The 25,000-nt window shown below is 30.5% G+C and overlaps 8 protein-coding genes across 20 annotated transcripts; 5 read left to right on the top strand and 3 right to left on the bottom strand.

The window, feature by feature from the left end:
* On the top strand, nt 1-8,663 carry LOC123273683 (piezo-type mechanosensitive ion channel component; the record flags this gene model as incomplete). Of its 7 annotated transcripts, none has more annotated exon segments than XM_044741151.1 (9): nt 1-817; nt 1,969-2,031; nt 2,331-2,476; nt 2,994-3,170; nt 3,673-3,966; nt 4,025-4,101; nt 4,402-4,476; nt 5,192-5,272; nt 5,658-8,663. In XM_044741151.1, coding segments are annotated over 9 exon segments (4,533 nt in total), but the record flags the coding sequence as incomplete, so codon positions are not given.
* Nucleotides 8,664-9,264: 601 nt separating this feature from the next.
* LOC123273688 lies at nt 9,265-12,406 on the bottom strand. Of its 4 annotated transcripts, none has more exons than XM_044741160.1 (2): nt 11,416-11,540; nt 9,265-10,389 (listed from the first exon to the last, which is right to left on the bottom strand). In XM_044741160.1, the coding sequence occupies exon 2, from the start codon at nt 10,368-10,370 to the stop codon at nt 9,360-9,362; it is 1,011 nt and encodes a 336-aa protein (XP_044597095.1). In that variant the 5' UTR covers nt 10,371-10,389; nt 11,416-11,540; the 3' UTR covers nt 9,265-9,359. The 4 variants fall into 4 exon arrangements, with proteins under 4 accessions (XP_044597095.1, XP_044597092.1, XP_044597094.1 ...); XM_044741157.1 differs by lacking the exon at nt 11,416-11,540 and adding an exon at nt 12,300-12,406 and having other exon boundaries at nt 9,267-10,389; XM_044741159.1 differs by lacking the exon at nt 11,416-11,540 and adding an exon at nt 10,555-10,576 and having other exon boundaries at nt 9,268-10,389.
* Nucleotides 12,407-12,503: 97 nt separating this feature from the next.
* Nucleotides 12,504-16,505, top strand: LOC123273686 (venom serine carboxypeptidase). Its single transcript, XM_044741154.1, has 2 exons — nt 12,504-12,967; nt 15,065-16,505. The coding sequence occupies exons 1-2, from the start codon at nt 12,659-12,661 to the stop codon at nt 16,181-16,183; spliced, it is 1,428 nt and encodes a 475-aa protein (XP_044597089.1). The 5' UTR covers nt 12,504-12,658; the 3' UTR covers nt 16,184-16,505.
* On the top strand, nt 13,170-14,966 carry LOC123273689. The gene is made up of 2 exons (XM_044741161.1): nt 13,170-13,734; nt 14,012-14,966. The coding sequence occupies exons 1-2, from the start codon at nt 13,602-13,604 to the stop codon at nt 14,821-14,823; spliced, it is 945 nt and encodes a 314-aa protein (XP_044597096.1). The 5' UTR covers nt 13,170-13,601; the 3' UTR covers nt 14,824-14,966.
* A 192-nt stretch (nt 16,506-16,697) lies between the features above and the next one.
* LOC123273690 (lysosomal thioesterase PPT2 homolog) lies at nt 16,698-18,853 on the bottom strand. Of its 3 annotated transcripts, none has more exons than XM_044741163.1 (5): nt 18,731-18,853; nt 18,551-18,651; nt 18,085-18,334; nt 17,422-17,540; nt 16,698-17,342 (listed from the first exon to the last, which is right to left on the bottom strand). In XM_044741163.1, exons 2-5 carry the CDS (start codon nt 18,578-18,580, stop codon nt 16,989-16,991), a joined length of 753 nt encoding a protein of 250 aa, XP_044597098.1. In that variant the 5' UTR covers nt 18,581-18,651; nt 18,731-18,853; the 3' UTR covers nt 16,698-16,988. The 3 variants fall into 3 exon arrangements, with proteins under 3 accessions (XP_044597098.1, XP_044597099.1, XP_044597097.1); XM_044741164.1 differs by having other exon boundaries at nt 18,753-18,772; XM_044741162.1 differs by lacking the exon at nt 18,731-18,853 and having other exon boundaries at nt 18,551-18,724.
* Nucleotides 18,854-19,456: 603 nt separating this feature from the next.
* LOC123273692 (diphosphoinositol polyphosphate phosphohydrolase 1) lies at nt 19,457-21,569 on the top strand. 2 transcript variants are annotated; one of them, XM_044741166.1, is made up of 3 exons: nt 19,457-19,931; nt 20,214-20,369; nt 21,077-21,569. In XM_044741166.1, exons 1-3 carry the CDS (start codon nt 19,833-19,835, stop codon nt 21,374-21,376), a joined length of 555 nt encoding a protein of 184 aa, XP_044597101.1. In that variant the 5' UTR covers nt 19,457-19,832; the 3' UTR covers nt 21,377-21,569. The 2 variants fall into 2 exon arrangements, with proteins under 2 accessions (XP_044597101.1, XP_044597100.1); XM_044741165.1 differs by having other exon boundaries at nt 19,459-19,931; nt 20,214-20,378.
* A 492-nt stretch (nt 21,570-22,061) lies between these two features.
* LOC123273687 (glutamate-rich WD repeat-containing protein 1) lies at nt 22,062-23,857 on the top strand. Its single transcript, XM_044741156.1, has 3 exons — nt 22,062-22,117; nt 22,236-23,119; nt 23,244-23,857. The coding sequence occupies exons 2-3, from the start codon at nt 22,242-22,244 to the stop codon at nt 23,731-23,733; spliced, it is 1,368 nt and encodes a 455-aa protein (XP_044597091.1). The 5' UTR covers nt 22,062-22,117; nt 22,236-22,241; the 3' UTR covers nt 23,734-23,857.
* Nucleotides 23,748-24,996, bottom strand: LOC123273685 (mismatch repair endonuclease PMS2-like; the record flags this gene model as incomplete). The annotated part of the gene is made up of 3 exons (XM_044741153.1): nt 23,748-24,132; nt 24,199-24,448; nt 24,523-24,996. Coding segments are annotated over 3 exons (1,068 nt in total), but the record flags the coding sequence as incomplete, so codon positions are not given.
* Between the last annotated feature and the right edge of the window lie 4 nt (nt 24,997-25,000).

Raw genomic sequence — 25,000 nt, 5'->3', positions numbered from 1 at the left:
CAAAGTTTGGTCTTTAATATCGAAGCTAATTGTAGCGCTAATAACATTGAACATCCAGCGGGACATAATTACTCAGTATTTCGAGACATGGATAAGCCAAACTTTGTCAACCCTGTCAAAGATTATGTGTCATTTATCCACAACTGGCTGGATGTTATAAAAAGAGGAGTGATGATGAGTTTTATGTGGATAACACTGTCAATGATGTTCCTTGCTGGCACCAACAGAACAAATATCTTCTCGCTTGGTTACTTGATTGGATCGTTTATTTTCCTCTGGCAAGGAAGTGACTTTTATCTCAGACCTCTGAGAGTCATTCTTAGATGGTGGAATTTTTTAATTGGCTACAACGTTGTCGTTATATTTTTGAAAGTACTATTCCAAGGATTCGGATGTATTCTTATAACACAGTTCCAAAAATCAGCCTGCTGGCTAGTCCAATTATTGGGAATAGCTTGTTATCAATATAGAAATTCCCAATTCAAAATAGACGTATCTGATGATATAAAGTGTCAAATGCTACAAGATGACAGCGGTTTAATGTGGGACGGATTCTGCTTCGCGTTTCTTATAATACAAAAACGTTTATTTAAAAGTTATTACTTCTTTCATATCGTCGACGAGACTAAAGCCATGAGTATTCTGGCGTCTCGTGGCGCTGAACTGCTCGAGAATCTTCATCGTAAACGTATTGAATTTCAAGAAAGCGTGGAGAATACTATTCTGCAAAATATTAAGCTGAAAATGGATAAAATAAAAGCTGATCAGCAAAAAATTCATGGACCAAGTTGGAAAGAACCAGCACATCACAAAGTTGGTAAGAAAATAAATAGATTTTTAATATTTATAATTTAGTGGTTGAAAATAAAAATTTTTTATTCAAATTTTCATTCTATTTTTTTCAAATGTTGGTGGATAATAAAAGATTTTTTTATTATACACTTATATTTAGAAAATAAATGTGAAAAAAAATTAAAAAATTTTTAGACTGCTTTAATTCACATACTTTCAATTTTCAATCAACTCACACATTTTACTAGATCTAGGTTTAATACTTTATAATAATCTTAATTTTCACTTTAAATTAAATAAATCAATATATCAATATTTATCTTACACTAAAATAATCTTAAAACTATCAATGAACTTATAATTGTGCCAAAGGAATGGCACCACTGGCAAGAACTTGTAGCGCAAGTTCTTATGTCTCTTCAGGACACACGCCACCGCAGGGTTATCAGACGCCAATAGATGACGACAGCGACACTGACAACAGTAGCGAAGATCTGCAAGATGATAAGCAGCAATATGACCCACCACCTCTGACTCCACGCGCTTCTTCATTATTGCAAGCGCCGTCACCAAACTCAGCTATTGTATCAGTGAGTCTCGAGGGTTATCTAGAGCCCACACGAATATCTTTCGGCTCGCCACCGAGTAGTGAATTGAATCCACGTGGCGTGTCACCTGATGAGACCTTTCCAGTATTTTCGCCACCACCTTACGATCAACCAGCAAACAGCGATCAATCTTGCCAGTCTCTTTTAAAAAGCATCCATCGACAACGTCAATCCAGTCTTGTCGGGACTAATTGGAATCCAGAAGCACCAACAATTTCTGGGCATTCTGCCATTTCAATCACTTCGCGGTCACAACGATCTCATCATACATGTAACCGATCATATCAAGAAACATCCAGCCTAGGTCATCGTACTATGTACATAAGCTTCCACAGCAGTGATTTTGAATGCGACTATTGCACATGCACATTTCATTATTTATTTTTTTTTATTTTTGTTTTATTTTATACATCATTTAGAAACAACTGTCACATTAATTTATTATTTACAAACAATTATTTGAAGGAATGTTTTTTTTTGTTAAATTATTTATCAAAAATTTTATGTTTCAGAAATAAAATTATAATTTAATTATTATTTATTTTTTAATCTATGTGTTCTCTATTAGATTCGCTCTATCCGAGAGATCGTCCATTGTACAAACATCGTGCTCCAAAAACTAACAGAGAGGGTAATTGAGAAACTTCTTTCTTGTTTAAAATTACTAAAACTTATCCTGTATAAATATTTTACTCCATCCAATTAATTAATCCTTACTTAAATTTTTTCAGACATTTGTAAATTTCCTTGTACAATAATCACCATAATTCATTGTAAAAAAATCAATCCTATTCCTCTGTAAAATATCCTGTAAATAATTTTGATGTTTTAATTTTAAGTAGACGTTTGTGTGCATGGTGTCCTTGTGATGTCTAAATTATATTACTAAAACAGTGCAGGATATATTAATAATAATTTTTTTTTATGTAGCTGTGAGATCTGGAGATTACTACATGTTCGACGACGTGGACGACGAAGATGTTACCGAAGCATTACCTGATTCAGAAATGGAAATTGATGAAGAAGAGCAACGTCGTTTGCAACGACACAAAGGTCGTAGAATGACTGTTTCTGAGGTTAGTATTTTTCGTTTTATCATATATTTAACGTTTATTTTTATTTTTTTTAATCATTTTTATTATTTATGATTAAAATTTAAAGCGATGAAACTATCTTATTTTTTTTTTTTCCATTCATTAAAATGATAATTTAGTTTTCATTCATCTAAATGCATACTTTTAAAATTACAATCCAATCATAAATATTAGAAGAAAATATATACATTTTTTTCTTAATTCAAAAATTCATATCGATTAATATAAATGGTATACTTGTTTTATTTTTAATTATAAATAATAATATATTTTATTATTTTTTTAATGATTGTCAAGCTGGACAACAATGAACTAATATTATTTTCTGTTTTGCACAATTTTATTTTTACCACAGCACAAATTAACTTTTTATTATTAATCGCACAAAATCCCAGTGATTGTATTTGAATAATCATTTTTATTTTTTTTTTAAACGGTCTATATATCATTTGAATAAGTACTGTAAAATGGATTTTGATTCGCTGAGTGATGGTTGCAGCTGATGTCAACGCTGTTTAAGACAGATATTGAGATTGCGACACACGTAGCCATGTACGGAGGAACATCAAAGGATGCACTTCGATTGAGACGTCAGAGTATGCCGCTATCCCGCAAGAAATCATCCATGTCCTATCTGAGCGCGCGTTCAGAAACCGAGACTGCCGCGACAACCGATGTGAGCCTTTCCCTTGATCCTTAAAAAATCTAACAATTTAGCGTACTCTAACAACATAATTATTAACTTTTACTTGTTAATTATTTTGAATCCTCTCGTCTCGCTGCTGTAGCCTCTTACTTTTTCTCAATTAAATAATTACCAATTATTCATTAGTCATTGTTAATGATTAAACTAAAAAATCTTTTGCTTAATATTTGTATTTTTGTGTCCAAGGTAATACGCCAATCATTTATCATAAATCATAAGCATAAGTCATTACTTTTTGTCGTATGGCATTGTTAAAGGTATTAGAACATTGATCATTCATTTTTGTATTTATATTTACTCATAATAATACACACGAACGATTATTTAAATATTAAAATTTGTTTTAGCTTGGACTACTGTAACATACAACTTTAAACTCTTCAGCTAAATTTGAACTGCATTGTTTATTTGTTATTAATTACACATATCAATTTGAATATTTATTTTATTTTATAAAATACTTGTTTACTAGGAAGTGGATCGTAGTAGCGAGATCTCTGGAGAAGTACAAGCGAGAAGAAAATCAAGGAAAAATTCACAGAAAAGTCCATCTCGTTCTGGTGAAAATGCTGATGACAAAGACAGCAGTGCTACATCGTTGGAAGATGATGAAGCTAAAAAAAGAGTATCTTTCTTGACTTACTTCAAGTTTTTATTTGAGCTGATCAACAGTTTTATGATTTCTGCTACGAGACATTTAAACAAGTTTTCTAGGGACTATCGATATATTCGTAAAGTTTTGAGCAAAGAAAAATTAATTTTAAAGGTCAGTTAATTGATATTAATTTTAAATACTTCAATGACTTATTGAAATTAACTTTCAGGCTAAACCTGATTTCCGAATGGGAATGAGATTGGGTATCAATCAAATCTGGCAACCAATACCTTTAATGAAAGACAGGTAAATTAATCATTTATAACTAATAATTATTATTTACTATTTATCAATTGTAGAGTAAAATACATGGGCTAGATAAAAATATTTTACAGTAGTTTTAGATAAAATTGTAAGCTTTATCCAACAAGTTACAAGCCAATGGAAGAAAAATTCAATACTTTCAAGTGCTTTAAAATTTTTCGTTTATATAAATGATTTTATAAAGTTACGCGTTCAGCTTTTAAATATTATTTTATTATTTCACGGATTGCTCGATAAAAGTATTGCTAGAAAATTAGTTTGTAAATTTGCTCGCCTTGACAGATCGGAGACGGAAGCAAGCTCAAAAGAAACGGTCGCTATTGAGGATCCAGATCAACTTGAAGCAAAGAGCGAAAGGTAGGGCTTGTTATTGAAGAACGAATATCATTAATAATTTATAACGTCATTAGAGGTTCTGGTGTGCGACCTTGGTATTGGTAGCTTGGTTTCCTCAAAAAATCTTCCGCACTTCATTTATATCTCAAATTTCTCTCACATCGTCAGCATTTAATTATAAAAATATTTCATTCAACTAATTAATCTTCGTAGTTATTAGTTATTAGACTAAATTAAACATTTTTTTTATATTATATTACTCGCACTAAATAAATTTGATTTTCATACACTCATAAATCAACGCATGATAACATCCCAATTTTTTTTAAACAAGGCATCAAATCCCTTCCTGGTTGCAAGAATGTCTGCAGCGCTCCTTCAAAATCCCAATGAAAATCCTTCAGTAAGTTTCAATCCATTCAATTGTCATCAAGATTTGATTGTCAATAAGTATTTAAATCATTAAATTTTTTTTTAAATCCTTAATTAATCAAAGATAATTTTTATAAATTATTTTTTATTTTTATACTTTTGAATAAAAAATAATAAAAAAAATTTATATTAAAATTAAGAAATAAATAACTAAATAAAAAACAGTTTATAAAAATGTCAAAAAAATAAGCAAAATTCAAAAAAATGTGAATTTTAGTTTCTTATTTTTTTATCATCCCAAAAATAATTAGTTGTAGTATAAATTAGCAATTACTATTAGAGAAACGGTGATTATTTTTACTAGGAAGGAGAGCTTGCTGACTGTGCCACACATCCGAATCCTGGCGCCGAGTTTGGAGCGAGGATTGGACGGGTCCTCCTCCAGGTATCGGTTTCATGACACATAAAAAATAATAATTATTATTAATTATATCCCACAAATTACATTTTTGCATGTTATCGCATCCTTTTATTATAGTACTATCCTTTGCATGTTTTCTATTTTGTTTTACTAATTAAAATTCAGCCTCAATACATTTAGCACAAAAATTTATTGTGTTATGATAAAAATGTTCTTTCAACTTTCATTAAATTAAAATGATTTTAATTTATTTCAAGTCATTAATGGAAGAACTTGTTTATCAAAACAATAAAATGCTTATCACTGTACATTAAAAAAAAGATGATGCAAAAAATCCTGCATCCTTGATATTTGTGGGTTTGAAGACAAACTAACAAATATAATTAAATAAAAAAATTATACTTCACAGCTCAATGTTAACAAGAACACAGCCAATATCACAAGTGGAAGAAGAAGAACCCCAGTTATCAGAAGTGGACCAGCCAACAATTATTCAACTGCTAGCATCCATCTGGTTTGGAATTCTTGCCCACTCAACATTCATGTGTTATTTCATGATATTTTTACACCAAATTAACAACGCTTCGGTATTGTCAGTCCCCCTGCCACTGATGGTATTTTTCTGGGGCTCACTAACAATTCCACGGCCCTCCAAAACATTTTGGGTGACAATAATAGCGTACACCGAAGCTATCGTGATAATAAAGTGTATCTTCCAGTGGGACTTGATAGCATGGAACCAGGTATCCGGAAGAAACCCCTTGGCAACGACAACAATAATAGGAGTCGATCGCAAAACTAATTATGCACTTTGGGATCTGCTGCTTCTTCTGATGGTATTCTTCCACCGATTCATGCTTAAGTCTATAGGCCAGTGGACGACTCCTTATGCGACTAGAAAGATAATTCCGTCAAAATTAGTAATAGGTCCAGACCGTCCGTCTCCTGCTAGCGGTCCTAGTCAAGCAGGCTCGACTCGTCTACAATGGCAAAATGAAGAACAAACTCAATCAAACCAAGAACTTAACTCAGTATCAACTTCAAAAGACCTACCAAAAGCTGCTGGTACATCCGACGAAACCAACTCGGATTATCACAATACCGACAGCGACGAAGAGCGGCTTGTAGAAATAAGAAATGAAGAAACAAATGTCTGCGATGCGAAACTTACTACAGCAGTAAGTATGACGTTTAAAAAATACCTTGAGCCAACGAAAGGTTTTTTCGCAAACATTTTAAACCCCGATGGTAAAGAAAAAACAAATGTCTACGCTTACATGTTTCTATGTGACTTCTTCAATTTCCTCTTGATAATCTTCAGATTCTCTTCGTTTGGAAACCAGCAGGGCGATGGTGGTGTAACTGCTTACCTCCAAGAAAACCGCGTTCCGATGCCATTTTTGATAATGATGTTGATACAGTTTGCTTTAATAGTAATTGACCGTGCGCTGTACTTGCGAAAATCAATCTTAGGAAAGCTAGCGTTCCAATACGCTTTAATTGTCGGCATTCATATCTGGATGTTTTTCTTTTTACCCGGTATAACAGGACGTGCATTCAACGACAGTTTGCCACCACAAATTTGGTATATCATCAAATGCTTTTACTTATTGTTAGCAGCTTACCAATTGCGACTCGGCTACCCAACTCGTATCCTCGGTAATTTCCTCTGCAAAAAATACAATATTGTAAACTACTGTTTGTTTAAAGGATTTATGCTGATACCATTTTTGTTTGAACTCCGTGCGGTGATGGACTGGATTTGGACAGACACATCAATGACCGTGATGGACTGGTTCAAAATGGAGGACATATTTGCTAGCATATATCAAATAAAATGTATGCGTGGATTGGAATCTGATTTTCCGCAGCCGCGTGGAGAAAAGAAGAAACAAATGAGCAAATATTTAGTCGGCGGTGGATTACTTTTAGTAATAATAGGTCTCATTTGGTTCCCATTGTTATTATTCGCGCTGAGTAGCACTGTTGGTGTGTCAAATATACCTTCAGAGGTCTCACTGAGGATCCAAATTAGCTCGCACGAGCCTATTTACACAGCAACTGCTCAAGACGCTTCAATATTTTCTTACACTGACGAAGAGTTCAAAGCTTTAAAAGGAATTTACACATCTGACAGACCGGCGTATACTTTCTTGGATAATTATGGCTCTGGTGATGTCGCGACTGTCAAATTGAGCAAATCAACTCAAAGAATTTGGGGTATCACGCCCTTAGAGAAGGAGCAGCTGAAAAATGAATTGAAATCAAACATTACAATGAATATTCATGTCGAATGGGCGGTTTCAAGAAAAACGGATGCTAAAGATTTTTCAGGAATATCCACAACGCCAAATATCATTCCACTGCCAGCGTACGTCAACGGTGAGTTTAATCCAATAAGAACTAATTTATCATTATTATTATCCTCGGAAAATGATAATCCAAACGTCACCCTATCGTTACCGCATGTATTTCCGAAGTTTCTTAAAATAACAAGTCGTAATACTAGTGTAGTAGAGCAGTTGATGCACGCGCCAACTCAAATTTATATGCAAGACGAAATAATAACTAACAGTCCTGATAATTTGTATCGTAATGTAACTCTGCAATTAGTATCAGAACTTGGACAGCAGTGGTGGATGATCCAAGAGCAATGCAATGATAACTTGTACAATAAAGTACTCAAAAATGTTCCACTGAACGACTGCAGCAATAACATAGTTATGTTTATGTTTAATGAGAAAGCCTTTCCCGAAGGACTCAGTTTCTTTAGCGGCATGGGGATCCTCGGTTTGTACACAACTGCTGTTATTGTCGTCAGTCAACTAATGAGGCGAATCGTCAGTGACATGGCACCCAAGATTATGTTTGACGACATGCCGTACGTTGATAGAATATTGAAACTATGTTTGGACATTTACTTGGTACGAGAAAGTAAAGAGCTGAGTTTAGAAGAAGACTTGTTTGCCAAACTTATTTTCTTGTATCGATCACCGGAGACCCTGATTAGGTGGACGAGGCCGCCTGAGTCAAACCAAGATGATGACAGAGATGACAATGAAGACTTTGACGAGCCGGATGATAATAATCGTCGTAATAATAATAATGATGATGATGATGTTGATGTTGATGTAGATGTGAATGATGATGTAAATGATAATGGTCCTCAGGTAAGACAACGAACTAATGAACGAAGGAGCGACGAAATTTAGGATTATATTAGAAGACAGCTTGTAATTTTAAATATTTTTTACTATAATTAATTAAATATCAAATGATAGGTAATAAAATAGAATAAGTTTTACGAATTTAGTCGATACTAATATCAGTTTGAGATTCAAAGACTCTAAATGCATTTCTTTATACATGGCCAAAGAGAAAGTATGACAATTATAATTTTTTTTCTAATCATGATAACTAAACTTTTGAACTAAAGTCGGCTAAATTAATTTTTTATTTCATTTATATTTTATCATGATATTATGTTTGTGATTAAGATAAATAATATTTAATATTTATATCTTAATATCTTAATACGTAATTACCAACAGTTAGAGTGCGTAGATTATTACTCTGCATATTATAATTATCGCAATGATTATTTATTTACTGATTTGTAAAATGGTATTGCGTTATAACTGCCAAAATAATTTCTTTTATACAAAATATATTTATATTAACTATCGTATGTATGCGTGAGGCTTTTTCATTAAAACGATTATTGTCAATTATTATTATATAATATTAGACACTTATATTTATCAATAGATGTTGCGTTGTGTCATAAATATTTGTATATATACATACACATTATACTTACGAATGCTGGCGTTTTTACATTTACTAATATAACGATAAATTCAAATTTAAAAATGATTATATTAAAATGTTAAATAAATAAAAATTTTTAAATTTAAACATTTTTTTTTATTTCAAACTTACAAATAAATTCTTATACAAAACAATATTATTAGTAAAAAAACAGAATTCATTATATCACATTATTTTTTTTACATACTTAAAAATTAAATACTTTCATAATAATAATAATTGTTCGTATGTACGAGTACTAAAAACCCAAAAAGGGTATTGTGTGTTAAAAAAAAAAGATTTACTTGGTAAGCTCTTTTACTTTTGATTTGAGTATTTTATTTTCTTTACGAAGATCATTAACAGTATCAGCGATTTTCTGCAATTCTTCGATGCGATTATTCAAAAGGGTAATATTATCAAGAAGCCGTTTATTTTCTTGAGTTAGATATTGGATACGCGAATTATCACTAATCGGCCGACTGTCACACAAGTCATCCGACATGAGCAAAAATTGTTGAATGATATTAGCCTGAGAGTTAATGTAAAAGTCTTGCATCATTTTCATTATTTTAGAGCTCTCGACTTGCATTGCCGTCATAACTTTATTGCTTTCGACCTTGGTATAATGACTGACGATATCTTTAACGGCTGGCAGCATCGCAAGTGACTCGCAATCATCGGAAAACTCTTTATTTTTAATAATATCCGTAGTTATGCGTCGCCATTCCTTAGTACCGTCCGAAGTGCTTATGTCTTCAGAAGAGTCTGTAGGTCTACTGTTTTCTTTGAAGGATCCATCAGACAATCTACTGCTTTCTTTAGATCCTGCTGCTTTGGGCCCCGAGCGACTTTTCGATACTGAACTTCCTTTTGATGTGTCTACAGAGCGATCAATATTTTCCACAGGCTTCAATTTCTCTTCATTTTTTAATTTCTTGTTCGACTTTATCTTTACTGACGACCCGTATTTTGTATCTTTAGATTGTTTTCTAGTGCCAGGAGACATTTTATCCTTCAAATCTTCTTTGCGTTTTAAATGCGGATCTGAAACATGCAGAATCGGCGAGAGTGTTTCGATAGATCTTCTACTGGTTGTTTTCAACATAACTGACGGAGAAACTGTAGACTGTCTTTGCTGTCGCAGAACAGATTCAAGATCCTCTCTTTCAGAATTTGGAGTACCGATTGGTGATTGTAATTGACGTGTTGTTACATTATTATATTTTTCTTCACGATGAACAGAATTTCTTCCCCTGCGGTCTTTCGGCAGTACCAAGTTCATTTCTTCTAAAAATGAATCGTCTTGCATCTTGGTTTTTATAAATATCCTGAAAATAATTTTTTTTGTATAAGTTATTTGATATTTTTTAAATATTGAAACTAAATTATATACGAGTAATAATTATTTTAGAAATGTAAAAGTTTAAAAAAAAATTAGTGGCAGACGTAACACGTTGTTATTTTTTTTAAATAAATCAATTGAGTATGATTACAATAAAATTTTAGAATTATATATCAAAATATTTTTGAAATTTCAATGCGTATAATTATAATTTTTTTTCTTAATTTCATGTTTTGTATTTAAAAATATTCAAATACTGTCAAACACCGGCTACTTAAAGATTATTTTTTTTATTTATTTATATACTTTTTTCTCTGAAATGTTTGATTTATTGACAAAAAAATAAAGAAACTATCAGAAGTCTGTATTTTTTTTTTATCATTTTATTTTTTAGATTGAAAAAAAATATTTCCTGTAATAGAAGAAAGAAGTGATTCATAAATATATTATCTTTAATTTACAATCAAGTGAATAAATATTTATTTATATTTTGACATGTGATAACCAAACTCACCTCTTTGAGGGTTATAAAATGGAAAAAAATTACTAAAAGAAAATGATTTATTTTTTCTTGAATAGTTTGATTGCAATCATCGATTAATCACTTAATCTAAGACTATTCTGATCAAAGTTATTAAATAATAAGTAAAAAAATGTTAAGGATAGAAATAATTAGGCTATTTTTAACTGACAACTCGGAAAAATAATTTAATTTAATAGAGTGCGCTGTTGTAAATTTAAATTTCACCCGGGAAAAATTTAATTTTTTTAATCGCAATATTTTATTTTCGAGTTTACGTTTAGACTAGAAGAAAAAAATGTTAAATTTCAAAAATAATAAAAAAATGATTTTTTTAGAAAGCTGATTATTAATCAATTAATTAATGCAAGGCAAGAGTTCACTGAAAAATTCACTGAAAAAAAATGCAATAGCTTATATAAACAAAAATAAATATAGCGAAACGGTTAAAATGTTTAATCAAATTTTCATTGATTTTCTGTCTTTATTCACCAATTTAACTGGATTAAAAAATTATCATTTTTACTATTTATGTATAAAAAATTCAAATGATGATAATGCTCTAATTGTGAATACAGAGACCAGATGGGAGGCGTGCCATTCACGTTAGCGATAGCTCTTTTATATTAAAAAAAAAAAAAAAAAAAAAAAAAACTAATAAGGATTTATTTAGAACTTCTGTATTACAATGTTTTTCTTTGCAGCAGACAACTTGACATTCTGGTTCCTCACCTTTTTACACTCATTGTAATTATTAATTTAAAGAGTGACCTAGCGTTGATGACTATATAAAAAGTCAATGATACTGAAATTAGGAGACATCTGACAATTCTTGGAATTTTTATAACTAATCAATTTATTGTTAAAAAAAAAAAAAAAAAAAAAAAAAACATTTAAAAAAATTCGCACTTTTAATTTTTTAAAACTTCTACATGTGGAACTTTTTTGCTCCATTTTTTTCATTATAATTTGACTGATAAAAAGATCTAAAAATTGTTAGATGCTTGTAAAATTCAGTGCCATAAAAAGTGAACAAAACATTAATATTTGGCAAATTAATGGGACAGTGACTGGTTGCGTTAACTCTGTCACAGTAGATCAGTCGAAGTGGGCTTTGGAATTAATTACGCGATTTACTCGAAATTACGACATTCAATAAAATATAATTATTATTCACTTGATCAAACACTTCAGTCTTTAATTTCATTTTATAATGCCAATTTTATGTATTATTTTTTAGTTGTTTATCCTCATATCATTATTGTATTATTTTTATCTGTAAAAATTAAAAAAAAAAGTTAATTAATCAATCTTAATAATCTTAACAACTATTTTAATATCATAATATCAAAAACTGTAGATAAAATACTTATTACTTTATAATCATCAAAGTAATTACTAACCGATAAAACAAATTAAATTATCATTAGACAAATTTTTGAAAATAAATAAAAGTAGCTGTTAATCAGGTTGATCCGTTTGGCAGCAGTGTCTATTCAATATCCTATATGCATTGCGTGTCTTGTTGTGCGCAGTAATTCTTGATTTTCAATCCCAATTGTCATCCTCATATTTCATTCCACGTTAATAGTATAAAACCTAACAATACTCTGCAACACTCTAGACTATTATTTTATAAACAGCAATCAAATAGTGAACAATAGTATTGCATAATAAAAACTACTCAGATTATTTTTTTAGTTTTAAATAAAGACAGAACTTTTGTTTATCAGTCATGTCCTGTAACAAAATATTTAATACCTCGCTGATAGCAATAATATATATTGTTATCAATCTGTTTGGTGACACTCAAGGATTTACAAACGTTTATCCGAAATTAAAAAGTTATACTCTGAAGAATGGCGAAGATGCTGGACAACCTTTGTTTTTGACACCCTACATCGAGAAAGAAAAGTTTGATGTTGCTAGAAAATTAGCTACCGTTCAACATAAAGATATGCTGGATGTTGGAAGTTACGCCGGATACTTAACAGTCAACAAAAAATATAATTCTAACATGTTTTTCTGGTTTTTCCCTGCACAGGTAAAGATATTTTTTTCTCATTTTTATTAATCATACTTTTTTTAATTTAGATTTAGATAGTCATAATAATTTGGTAAGCATTTGAATCAAAAGCTCATAGAAAATTGAAAGGATTTAATTAATTTATACTGCCTGATAACCGGTAACTGATTATTTAATTACAAATTTTATATTTCAGCAACGAAAAATTCAATAACTAATTTTTCAATTACGATATCTAAGTTTGAAAGAATGTAATTTTTAAATATTTTAGTTTTTTACTGATTCAAAATTTACGGCTCGGTTCCGTATCCGTTAAAATCACGTCGTCCGTGGGCAGTGAACTGATGTAAACAACAACTTATTGATTTATATTTACTATTTCATATCTTTTTTACTTCAGTATCAGTATCAGTGTCAGTATCAGATTCTTCTGATAATCATCAGTATTAATTCTTATGTTTCAACAGCAAAATTTTCTCAACAATGATGTTTAATAAATAATACAAACCTGAAAGTCTTGTATTATTGTAAAGAATCTTACTTTAGACAAAACACTGATACATGCTACAATAGTTAACCATCAATAGAATCAAACTTTCAGTACTTACCAGATAGCTTATTTATTTGAAAACGAATAATAAGTTTTTAGAAAATGGACGACGAAAAATTGATAAATTGCGTAAAAAGTTACAGAGGATTATATGACTTTTCACATTCGCAATATTTAAATGGCAATTATAAAGAAAAAAAATGGGATAAAATCGGACTAAAATTAAATCAACCAGGTATTTATTATAATCATTTTTTCCATTAAAAATTTTAGAAATAACTTTTTCTCACCTCCGGGAGGAAAGCGTCAACTTTCGTCCCGCTGCGCTGAACGAAAATGCCGCTTTCCGCCTCCGTCAAGGAGAAAAATAGTATACACACCACGGGCAGTAAATAAGAAAGCCTCAGATCACATGTTTATTGACCTCGGCTTCGCCTCGGACAACAATTACATGTGATCTGAGACATTTCTTATTTTACTGCCCTAGATGTGTAATATACTATTGTTTGTAGTTCCAGTATGTAAAGCCCGTTGGAATAATATCAGAGACAATTTCCGTAAATCGCTGAAAAAAAGAATAGCTCAAGATGAAGAAAAACTAACACAATCGAAGAAATATAAATATGAAGATCAATTAGAATTTTTAATGCCTTTCATAAAAATAAGAGACACTGATGACATTTTAGATAATTTAGTCGGAGTTAATACTTCCGCTGCGATGGACCCTTTAGTCAATGTTGGCATCAAACACGATCCTGAGGAGTCTGATGACAGTGACATCGAAGATAGTGAAGGTACTGACCAAGAGGACCAAGATCAAGATGGAGTTTCAGTAACAAAGTCAAAACAATGTTCCCAGTTTGGGAAAATTTCAATAACTACGAACTATCATGAAGAAAATGGTTTAATTAATAACGTATCAAAAGAACCTGTGTCGTTGGAGATAAATAAAAAACGAAAAGCTGACGATGAAGATTTATTAAAGTACGACAACTCCGAGACAACATCGATTAATCTGGTAAAATACATTTTAGAGCAAAATGAGAAAACGAACCAGCAGTTAATTCATCCAGTAGACGCATTCCTTGCTGGATTAGCGCCTACTTTAAAATCTTTAAGTCCATATCACTTAAATATTGCTAAATCTAAAATATTTAACGTTGTACAGGAGTTAGAAATGAATCAAATAATGAATATTCAGCCAGCCTTTGAAACTCCAGTCACAAAGTTTTTTATTTCACCTTCTTCGTCACCGTTGCAAAGTAGTACTTCACCATCATCATCTACTTTTATAGCAACTGCATCTGTGGACTTACACAAATAATTTGTTAAAATTAATTATTTATTTATTTAAAACTTTTATTCACACCTGTAATTTAAAACCTAATTATTCAGAACTTATATCTGTCTTAATTTACCGATTTTGTTTTGTAGAAAAGTCTGGAATAAAAATTTAATACCATCATATTAAGTAAACTAAAGACCTAATTTTCTGTGAGCTTGATTCAAACAAAACTGAAAAAATTAAAAAAACATTTGCTTATAATTAATTTTTTTTTATTCAGGTTAAACCCCGAACAGCGCCAGTAGTTTTGTGGCTTCAAGGTGGCCCGGGAGCAAGCTCTCTCTTTGGTCTCTTCACCGAAAATGGACCTTTTAGAGTTGACAAAAACATAACTCTTCAAATGCGCAAATATAGTTGGAGTGTATCGCACAATTTAATCTACATAGACAATCCAGTTGGTACGGGTTACAGTTTCACAGATCATGATGATGGATATGCGAAAAATGAAACCCAAGTAGGTGAAGATTTATATTCAGCGTTAGTACAATTTTTCCAGTTATTCTCAGAACTCCAAAACAATGATTTCTATGTAACTGGTGAATCATATGCTGGCAAGTACGTCCCAGCAGTGGCGTACACAATTCATCAAAACAACTTAACATCAAAAACAAAAATAAACTTAAAAGGTATAGCCATTGGTAACGGTCTCACTGATCCAATAAATCAGTTGAATTACGGGGACTATCTTTACCAGTTGGGTTTGATTGATTTCAATGGCAGGGAAAAATTTCATGCTTATGAAGATCAAGGAAGGGCGTTTATTAATCAAAGTAAATACGACGAAGCTTTTGAAATATTCAACAAACTCCTTGATGGTGATTTGAGTTCTCCACCAACTCTTTTTCAAAATCTAACTGGATTCAATTTCTATTTTAATTATTTACACACAAGCGATTCTAATGAGTCGGATTGGATGAGCCAATGGGTGCAGAGCGTTGGTGCAAGGCGCGCTATTCACGTCGGAAACTGTTCTTTCAATGTTGAAAATTCAAAAGTGGAAGAGCATTTGAAAAACGATATCACTCGGTCGCAGGCTGATAAAGTCGCTGCTCTGCTCCAGTACTACAAAGTACTGATTTACAATGGACAACTTGACATAATCGTTGCTTATCCGCTGACAGAAAACTATCTGATGAACTTAAAATGGTTTGGCGCGGACACTTATAAGAAAGCTGATCGCAGAGTCTGGAAAGTTGGCAATGAAATTGCTGGATATGTCAAACATGCTCACAATTTAATTGAAATTCTTGTACGCAATGCTGGACACATGGTACCTGCAGATCAGCCGAAATGGGCATTTGATTTAATTAGTCGATTTACTAACGTCAAGACTTTTTAATCCAACAAATTTATTTTAATAATTAAAAATATAGATAAAGACACTGGCAATCCTGTAATTATGAAATTTAAGTAATATGTATAATTAATTTTTTATTATATATAATGTTTACTTGAATTAACTATTCATATTAATGCTCAGGTTATCGATGATTAATTAAACAGATTAAATAATAATAAGTGTTAATAATAATCAAATATTTATCAAGGTTAATTATTTCAATATTTTTAATTACGATTCTTAGTTTAATTGCAATGTGATTGGATTAGTGTCTTTATGCTGTAAGATAAGAGATAATGATTAAAAACAATGCTTGCAATGAAAAATTTTTCAATTTCTTACTCGTAACAAAATAAATGATGAAACAAAGTTTACTTAAATTTATGTACACAATTTTAATATTTTTTTTACATACTATAAATGTAAAAAAAAAAAATAATCTTTAAGTTTGTAATTACAAAATATTTTTCTCAAAATAATTCACTGGTTATTAATTTACAAAATACCCTTAAAATTTAAAAATAAGATCTTGATTATTTTATAAATAATTGACCTTTTCAACAATAGTACAATTATTTAGATATTTTAAAGATATGCATGAGTAATTTGTTGTAAAACATACTTCAGTCTTCATTAAGTTAAAATTCAACTTTACAAAAATTTGCTAAATGATGATTAAATTGACCTATTTAATTAATAACTTTATGCAATAATAAAATTTTATTTTATTAATAACATAGTGTTGTTAATTTAATGCATAAAGCTTTTAAAATTAATTATAACTTATTAATTATTTACTAAACAATCAATCAAGGTAAGGTAAAATGTATAAATCTACTAATGTCATATTTTTATGCCACTGATCATGTGGAATTCCAGGAACCGTATGGGTGGTTAGTTTTTTTGCTTTGTCCAAAGTCTTCAATCCGATTGCATCGGTTTGATATATTTCACGATCTCTCATTTCGACCACAGTCTCATTGAATTGATAAAATCCGAATTGACTACTCTGCCAAGGTGTAATTACACCGTCATCCGGACCACCAATTAGAACCAATTTTTTTAATTTTGTCAGCCCTAATTTATAATCCGTTGTATTGACAGATTGCTCTTCATTGTTAACAAGTGGTAAGAACTTGCTGTATTTGAAGTATAATTCCTGAAAAATGTAATTGCAATACTTTCAAAAAAACAATAATATTGATTAATTACTTGTTACATGGATTATAACTTCTTACTTGATGATAAGGATCATTCCAATAATTTCCGACACTTGTATGTTGACCGACTTTTGAATAAAACAATTCGTACGCGGTTTCACAAACTAAATCCGGGAAAAATAAGTGTAAAAATTTTGCTGAAAAAAAAAATTAATTATACAGTAGCGAAAAAAAATTTAATTGTAATTAGAAAAATTTATTGTTTCAGTGAATATTTTTGTGACAAAAAAAAATTTTTGTACTTGAATTTTGTTCAAAAATTTTCTCCTTATAGATAAATTTTATTTCAATAGAAAGAAATTTGTATATATAGTCATAATGAATTTATATTAAACCTTATATAGTGATAACTTTTCAATATTTATATTTTAAAATTGTGAAATAGATAAATAAATAAATTTATGTTTATGTTTCGAGCTACGAATAAATGTAAAACATACAATTGGACGAATAAAAACTTGATTATCTCCCCTATAAATGATTGAATTTTTTCTGTTTTGTGAATAAGATGAGCCATTGATTTAAGGTCAATATGTCAATGAATGTTTTCTAAAAATATAAATATATCATTCTGTAAAAAGATATCTAAATATTATTAGGGTTCCTAACAAATCAAAATCGTTGATTATTGTAAATTAAATCATGTACTGTTTCAACAATATCAATTAGTATAAATCTTACTTCCATACTGCCCAGCTTGAGGTGAACTTAAGGATATAAAAGTTCTGACGTTATGCTGCGGAAATCTTTGAAGAATAGCTCTAGCCAATAATCCACCTTGACTATATCCTAATAAATTAATTCCTTCGGGAAAAGCTGCTGAAATAGCCATTAAATCTTCTCCGATTTCTTCCACTTGATGCCACATTGGTTCTAAACTGCTCCATCCAGCATAACGAGGTGTATTAAATATTTGCGTACCTGGATGTACCTAAAAAACAATTTTCATCAGAAAAATTGATGTTACAAACAGTATACACACAAATAAGTGAATAAATTAAAAAAATCATTTCAACGTCAGCTAGTTATTTTCCTACTGCGTAAATAATGATCATATAATTGTATCACTGAAAGTGTACATACTTAGTAGATTAAAAAAATTTGGTAAATATCTCAGTGGATTGATAAGTGAATGTATTTAAATCACCTCTTGAATGCGACTACTTATTTGCTCCATACTGTCACTTCCAGTAAGAACACCATGAATAATTACAACAGGGTAATAAGATTTACATTTTATTGAATTAACTAATAGAAAAATAATTAATAAATAATATAAAGATGTACACTTGATTTCTGTCATAATTATTTGAATGTTTGAACTAACTTTAATGAAACAAATTGCTTACTCTACGAACCATCTACATCTATTGTTATTTTTAACCATGAGAATGACAAAGAAGTTTGTCTGAATTATAAAATGCATAACCTTCAGCTGCTCCTTTTTGTTTATGAGAAACTAAACTTGTAAAGAAAAAATAGAAAATGTTTTTTGTGTCAATCCAAAATAGTAATTTCTTATTTATCGATAGTAGTTCACAGACATCAAAGATTACTCTCGAAATAATAATCAATGAGAAATTTTTTTTTCTTCTTTTCAAAATTTTACTAATATATGTGGATAAATATTTATCAATTTCCATTTAATCAAAATAATTAATTAACTGAAATTAATTTATAGATTTATTGTTATGAAATAAGTTTTGTATTTTTTAAGGTTTCTATGTCCTAAAAGTAAAATCAGCAGACATCTGATAATTTTTGGAATTTTTATTACAAATTAATTATGATAAAAACAAAATTTTTAAAAATTTATACTTACATTTTCTAGATTTAGAATATCTTCACTAAATTTTTATCATAATTGCTAATTGTTGTTATAGTTGAATTTCTTTAGTTTCATTATTGTTATAAAATTATAAATTTGAAAGAATGTAATTTTTTACGATTAAAAAATCGCGGTATTAAATAGAGGTCGCAAGAACCAAATTATTAAACGTCACAGTAATTAAAAGCAATCATGCGCATTTGATGGTAACACAAAAAGCTCTGGTGTCGCTGTTTTTCATCTTTAATGGTGACTTTGAAACTTTTAAGGTTATATTAGATCAAGTAGTAAAATACTGTGTCTTAACTAGTGTTATCTTATTAGTCAGTGCTGATAAATATCCTTACAAAATAGCATTGTAAAAAACAATAACTAAAAGTAGCCAAATACAGGCAGATAGTTAAAAACTTTAAACAATTTACTAAAGTGTAATAAATAAAAAAAAAAATAAAAAAAAAAACAGGTCGATAATGTCGGCTCGAACCATTCTTAGGATATTGTGGCATGATAGAATGGCCAATTTGGCCGTTTGACAAATAATTACGACATTTATTAATTTAATCTTATAATTTTTATATTTTTTTGTCTTTGTTAATTTATAATGGTTAAAGAAAAGCCCAATTCAATTCGTATTTATGATTCTGAGGGCTACAGACGTAGAGCAGCGTGCATTTGCGTCAAGAGCGACCTCGAGGATGAGGTAAGTCTTACAGAGGGCACTGTCCACTGGCATCTTTTTTTTATTTTTCTTGCATTTTATCACTACATATATACAGATATATTTACAAGCTTATTATTGCTCAATCTGTTATGTACATGCTATATATAAATAAAGTCAATCAACACCTTGATTGTTGTCAATAAATGCTTCTAAATTTACCCATATGTTTAAACACTGTTTACCCAGACATTTATAATAATAATTATTATTATTTTTAGTCGACTTTTAGCTCTTAGCTCATTGTTTTTTATTTTTTACCAGGTACTGCTCGTTACATCAAGTAGAAGACCAGATAGTTGGATAGTACCTGGTGGTGGAGTTGAACCCGATGAAGATCCAGCTGTCACCGCTTTACGCGAAGTCAGAGAAGAAGCTGGTGTCCTCGGACATTTAGGACGATGTCTTGGTGTCTTTGAGGTTCATAAAGTACTCTAACTTTTATTTACCTCATTATTTTTATATAGAGCTTCATCTTTATCTAATAGTTCTGAAAAACATTGGATTTTAATTATTTGCATGATAATTCTTGAATTTTCATGATCTTTAAATTAGCGATTTCAAATTTAGAGAATAAAAAATTATCTCTTCAATTTTGGAGTACATTTGAAAGTTCTTCAATATTCATTTATAATATTAATTTAAAAATTATAATAATTGTTTGTTCTTTACTGGAAAATATTTAATTTTAAAGAAATAACCCTAAATTCCAAATTAAATTTTCTTTTTTTAAAAAAAAAAAAAAAAAAAAGAAATTCAAGCAATAAATTGAATTTTACTTTTGAATTTACAGATTTTCGCTAATTTTAATATCATGAGTTTAAAAATGGTTTTCTTTTTATGTACCGCACGTGTATTACTTAAAAATATGTGCATTTTATATTTTTTCTGATAAAATTTATTTCATTAATTCAAAACTCCGAATTTAATGTTTGTTCTTTTCATCAGCATAAAACATGTTATATATTCAGTTGTAGAGTATTCAATTATCTTTAGAAACAATAACAATGCCAATGCCGTTTATTATAATTTAAAAATTATAGTCTGCCAAAATTTAAATAATACTAATTAACCAGCTATTTTGTCTGTAATGTATTTAAAAATAATATGTATTTTTTTTTCTTCAGAATATTGAACATAAACACCGGACTCAAGTTTGGGTGATGCGAGTTACTGAAGAATTGCCAGAGTGGGAAGATTCACGCAACATTGGGCGTAAAAGAAAATGGTTTACAATATCAGACGCATTAATACAATTGGCACAGCACAAACCCATCCAGCGTTCATACATTCACAGCCTCCGTAACTCGAATCCACGGCGCGGTGCGTCAACAAATCCCACACCACTTCATCCTCATTCTCTGCCCACTCCAATTCAGCTTGTAACTAATTCAGCTGGCGATCCTCACCTCAGTAAACACAGCTAATGTTGATCAATAATTGAACGTTGGTTAGATTTTATAATATTGATATAATGAGTATTTCGTATCACATTATCATCTACATCTACATCTGCATCATCAAGTATTGTCATCATTAAAACTACTCTTTTATACTGCAGTTGTACGGCAGTGACAACGACAACTCTATCACTTGTATTTTATATATTGAAACAAAATTTAAAAAAAAAAAAAAAAAAAAAGATCAACTAAATTATATTCATTTATGCAGAACGCTAGAAACAAATAAATAATGATGAAAAAATTGAATGAAATGTTGTATTGGGCTCCCACCTAGAAGATTGATTATTATACATTAATAAAGAGAAATTTATATGCTAATAAACTATCTATTTTATTTTTTTATAATTCCAAATGTGAGGAAATTTTGCGTACTTTCCTAAATGTCCCATCACATTTTGTACATTTTGCTGTTCTGCAGCTGCTTGTAGCGTATTTAAGAATGTACGCTTTAAAATAGGTGTCAGCACTTTTAATAAACTACAAACTACTGGTTGGTGATTTCATTTCAATCATATACACGAAACACGTGTACATTTGTGTATTTTTTAAGACACGTGACAATTAACTATTTTATTGCTTAAGTGCTTAAATATTATTAATTAATGCTGTTTAGTAATAAATAATCTCATAAATAATTTTGAATTTAACTAAAATCATTCCAACCTTTTTTAAATTATAAAATAATATTTTGAATTTGGAGGTTAGGTAAGTAAAATGACATTTTTAAAAATTTTAATTGTATATTTTTTATATAAAATATAATGATAAATTTATACAATTAATCATATGTATAATTGATAAATAAATAATTAATAAATTGTAGATAACTATGGAAGACAAAGTTGAAAAAATGGAGGAAAGTGAGGAGAGTGAAGATTCAATGGACGAGGATGTTGACGCTGTAGAAGAGGAGGACGAAAGAATAGACACTGAAGAAAATAAAGAGAGTGAAGTTTATTTACCGGGAAAACCTTTAGATAAAGATGAACATTTGGTTGTTGATGAATCGGCTTATAGAATGCTACATAGTGCTCAAACCGGAGCTCCCTGTTTGAGTTTCGACGTTATCCAGGATGATCTTGGATCAGGTCGTGAAGTTTATCCTTTATCAATGTATTTGTTAGCAGGAACTCAGGCTGCTAAAACACATTTGAATAGTTTGTTGGTATTGAAAATAACAAATTTAACTGGAACAAATGAAAATAAAGACGATGATGAGAGTGAATCCGAGGATGAGGACGAGGATGCTGAAAATGGTCCTAAGATGAGTGTGGCCTCGATAAAACATCAGGGATGTGTCAACAGAGTCAGATGTACCCAGTTTTCAGGCGCGACGTTTGCTGCAAGTTGGAGTGAGCTTGGAAGAGTTAATTTGTGGAATTTAGACGAACAGATGAGAGCATTAGAGAGTCCAGCCACATTGTCGGCTTACAATAAAAGAGCTGAGAAATTAGCTGAAAGCCCGAAGCCTTTTTTCACATTTAAAGGACATTTAGCTGAAGGGTACGGGCTTGACTGGTGTTCTACGGAACCTGGTGTACTAGCTTCCGGAGACTGCAAAGGCAATATTCATCTCTGGAAGCCAGGAAACGCCACTTGGAATGTTGACCAGAGACCTTATAATTCTCATGCTCCTCACAGTGTTGAAGATATTCAATGGTCGCCAAGTGAGAAAAATGTTTTAGCTTCTTGTTCTGTAGATAAAAGGTACTTATTACTTACTATTATTGAAATTAATTTATTTATTTGATGATTGGTGGACTAATTTAATTATAAATTATAACTTATTATTTATATGTTAAAATAATACTATTTTTATTTTTTAATTTAGCATCAAAATTTGGGACACAAGAGTAAATCCACAATCAGCATGTATGTTAACGGCATCAGATGCTCACACAGCTGATGTAAACGTCATTTCATGGAATAAAAAAGAAAGCTGTTTCATTGTATCTGGAGGAGATGATGGCGCGGTAAAAATTTGGGATTTACGGCAATTTTCAAATAAATCCAAGGCCGCTACTCCTGTGGCGACATTTAAACAACACTTAACAGCAGTCACAACTGTTGAGTGGCATCCAGAAGAATCTGCAGTCTTTGCATCCGGTGGTGCAGATGACCAAATTGATCAATGGGATCTTTCGGTGGAATCAGACTCAGCCGCTGATGAGAGCGAATTGGCGAATTTACCACCACAGTTAATGTTTATCCATCAAGGTCAATCAGATGTCAAAGAATTGCACTGGCACCCTCAGTGTCCCGGCACTCTGATATCGACAGCCGCTTCCGGCTTCAATATTTTCCGGACGATTAGTGTTTAAAATAAATTATTTTAAAAATTTTTTATATTAACTATTAATATTGATACTGAATTAATTATGAATTATGTAAGAGATTCAGAGATAATAAATGCCTTATGGTGGGTCTACCATGAGGACAATTCCATGGATTTTGCATTTGACTCATTTGTGTCAGCAGACGTTGCATTTCTGAAGTGTTTAAAGCTGTACCAATCATCACAGCACTTCGACAAGCTCTTGAAGCAAGCATCTGACGTATTCGACTTGGACGTAGAATTTTTCCCTCCAAAAGATTACTGTTCACACCTTCAGGATCACCTTCTTTTATTAAAAATATTAATTCTTCTATGTCTGTTTGACCGAATTGCCAATACCCACTCACAGGCATTCCAATTAATTTTATTCGTTTACCCACTTGGTCTAGAAAAAAATAATCAATTAGTCATTATAAAATCGAGTGAATAAAATAGTAATAAAAATATTTACCATATTCATTGACGTCAAAACTAAAACCGTTGGCATGAAAAAATTCTTGATGTTCAAGTAATATTGTCTCGTTGACAGCTGTTAGATTTAAAGGCTTTGGTATTACTAACTTTTGTGTTTTTAGTTTAGTTTCGCTGTTTAACTTCTCAAATTTAAATTTTTCATCACTTGCATGCTGATCTATTAAAAAAAGATCTCCGTCTAGTTGTGTAATTATAAATCCCAAGTTAAACTGCCCAATTATTTTCATCTGAAAAATTATCAACAATATATTTAGTATTCTATGAATGAAAAATAATTTATCAAAAATGCAATTAAAACTACCTCCATAAAATTTTCTTTAGTCAATTGTTTTTTTAATTCTTCCTCTGCATCATTATTTTTAGCTACATCGATCTCAGCTCGGAATTTTATTTTATATTCTAAATCTTTATTTTTTTGCCGTTTAGTTTTTAATTCAACAGCCGCCAATACTGACTCAATATCTATTTTTATTTCTCTGTCCGGTAGTTTTTTTAATTTAGTAACATCTATTTCTTGTCGCACGAATTCATTCTTAATACGATTATTTTCTTCATTATTATTTTTATTTTCATTTGAATCGTTTGAAGATAATTGTAGTTTTTTTGAAGGTGGAGATGTTGAACTGTTTCGTACAAGATTACGTTTAAATGATACCTGAAGTTGAGTTAAAGCCTGCTCAGTAAAATTACCTTGCATTTTGTCCCATTTAGTCTGCAAACTCATTTTAATAGTACCGAATATTAATTTTTCTTGCAACAAAAATATTGTTCGCTTATCT

Source organism: Cotesia glomerata, unplaced genomic scaffold (assembly GCF_020080835.1).
Source record: "Cotesia glomerata isolate CgM1 unplaced genomic scaffold, MPM_Cglom_v2.3 scaffold_120, whole genome shotgun sequence".
Taxonomy (NCBI): Eukaryota; Metazoa; Arthropoda; class Insecta; order Hymenoptera; family Braconidae; genus Cotesia; species Cotesia glomerata.
The sequence above is the reverse complement of the archived record's forward strand: the minus strand, read 5'-3'. Positions and strand labels throughout refer to the sequence as shown.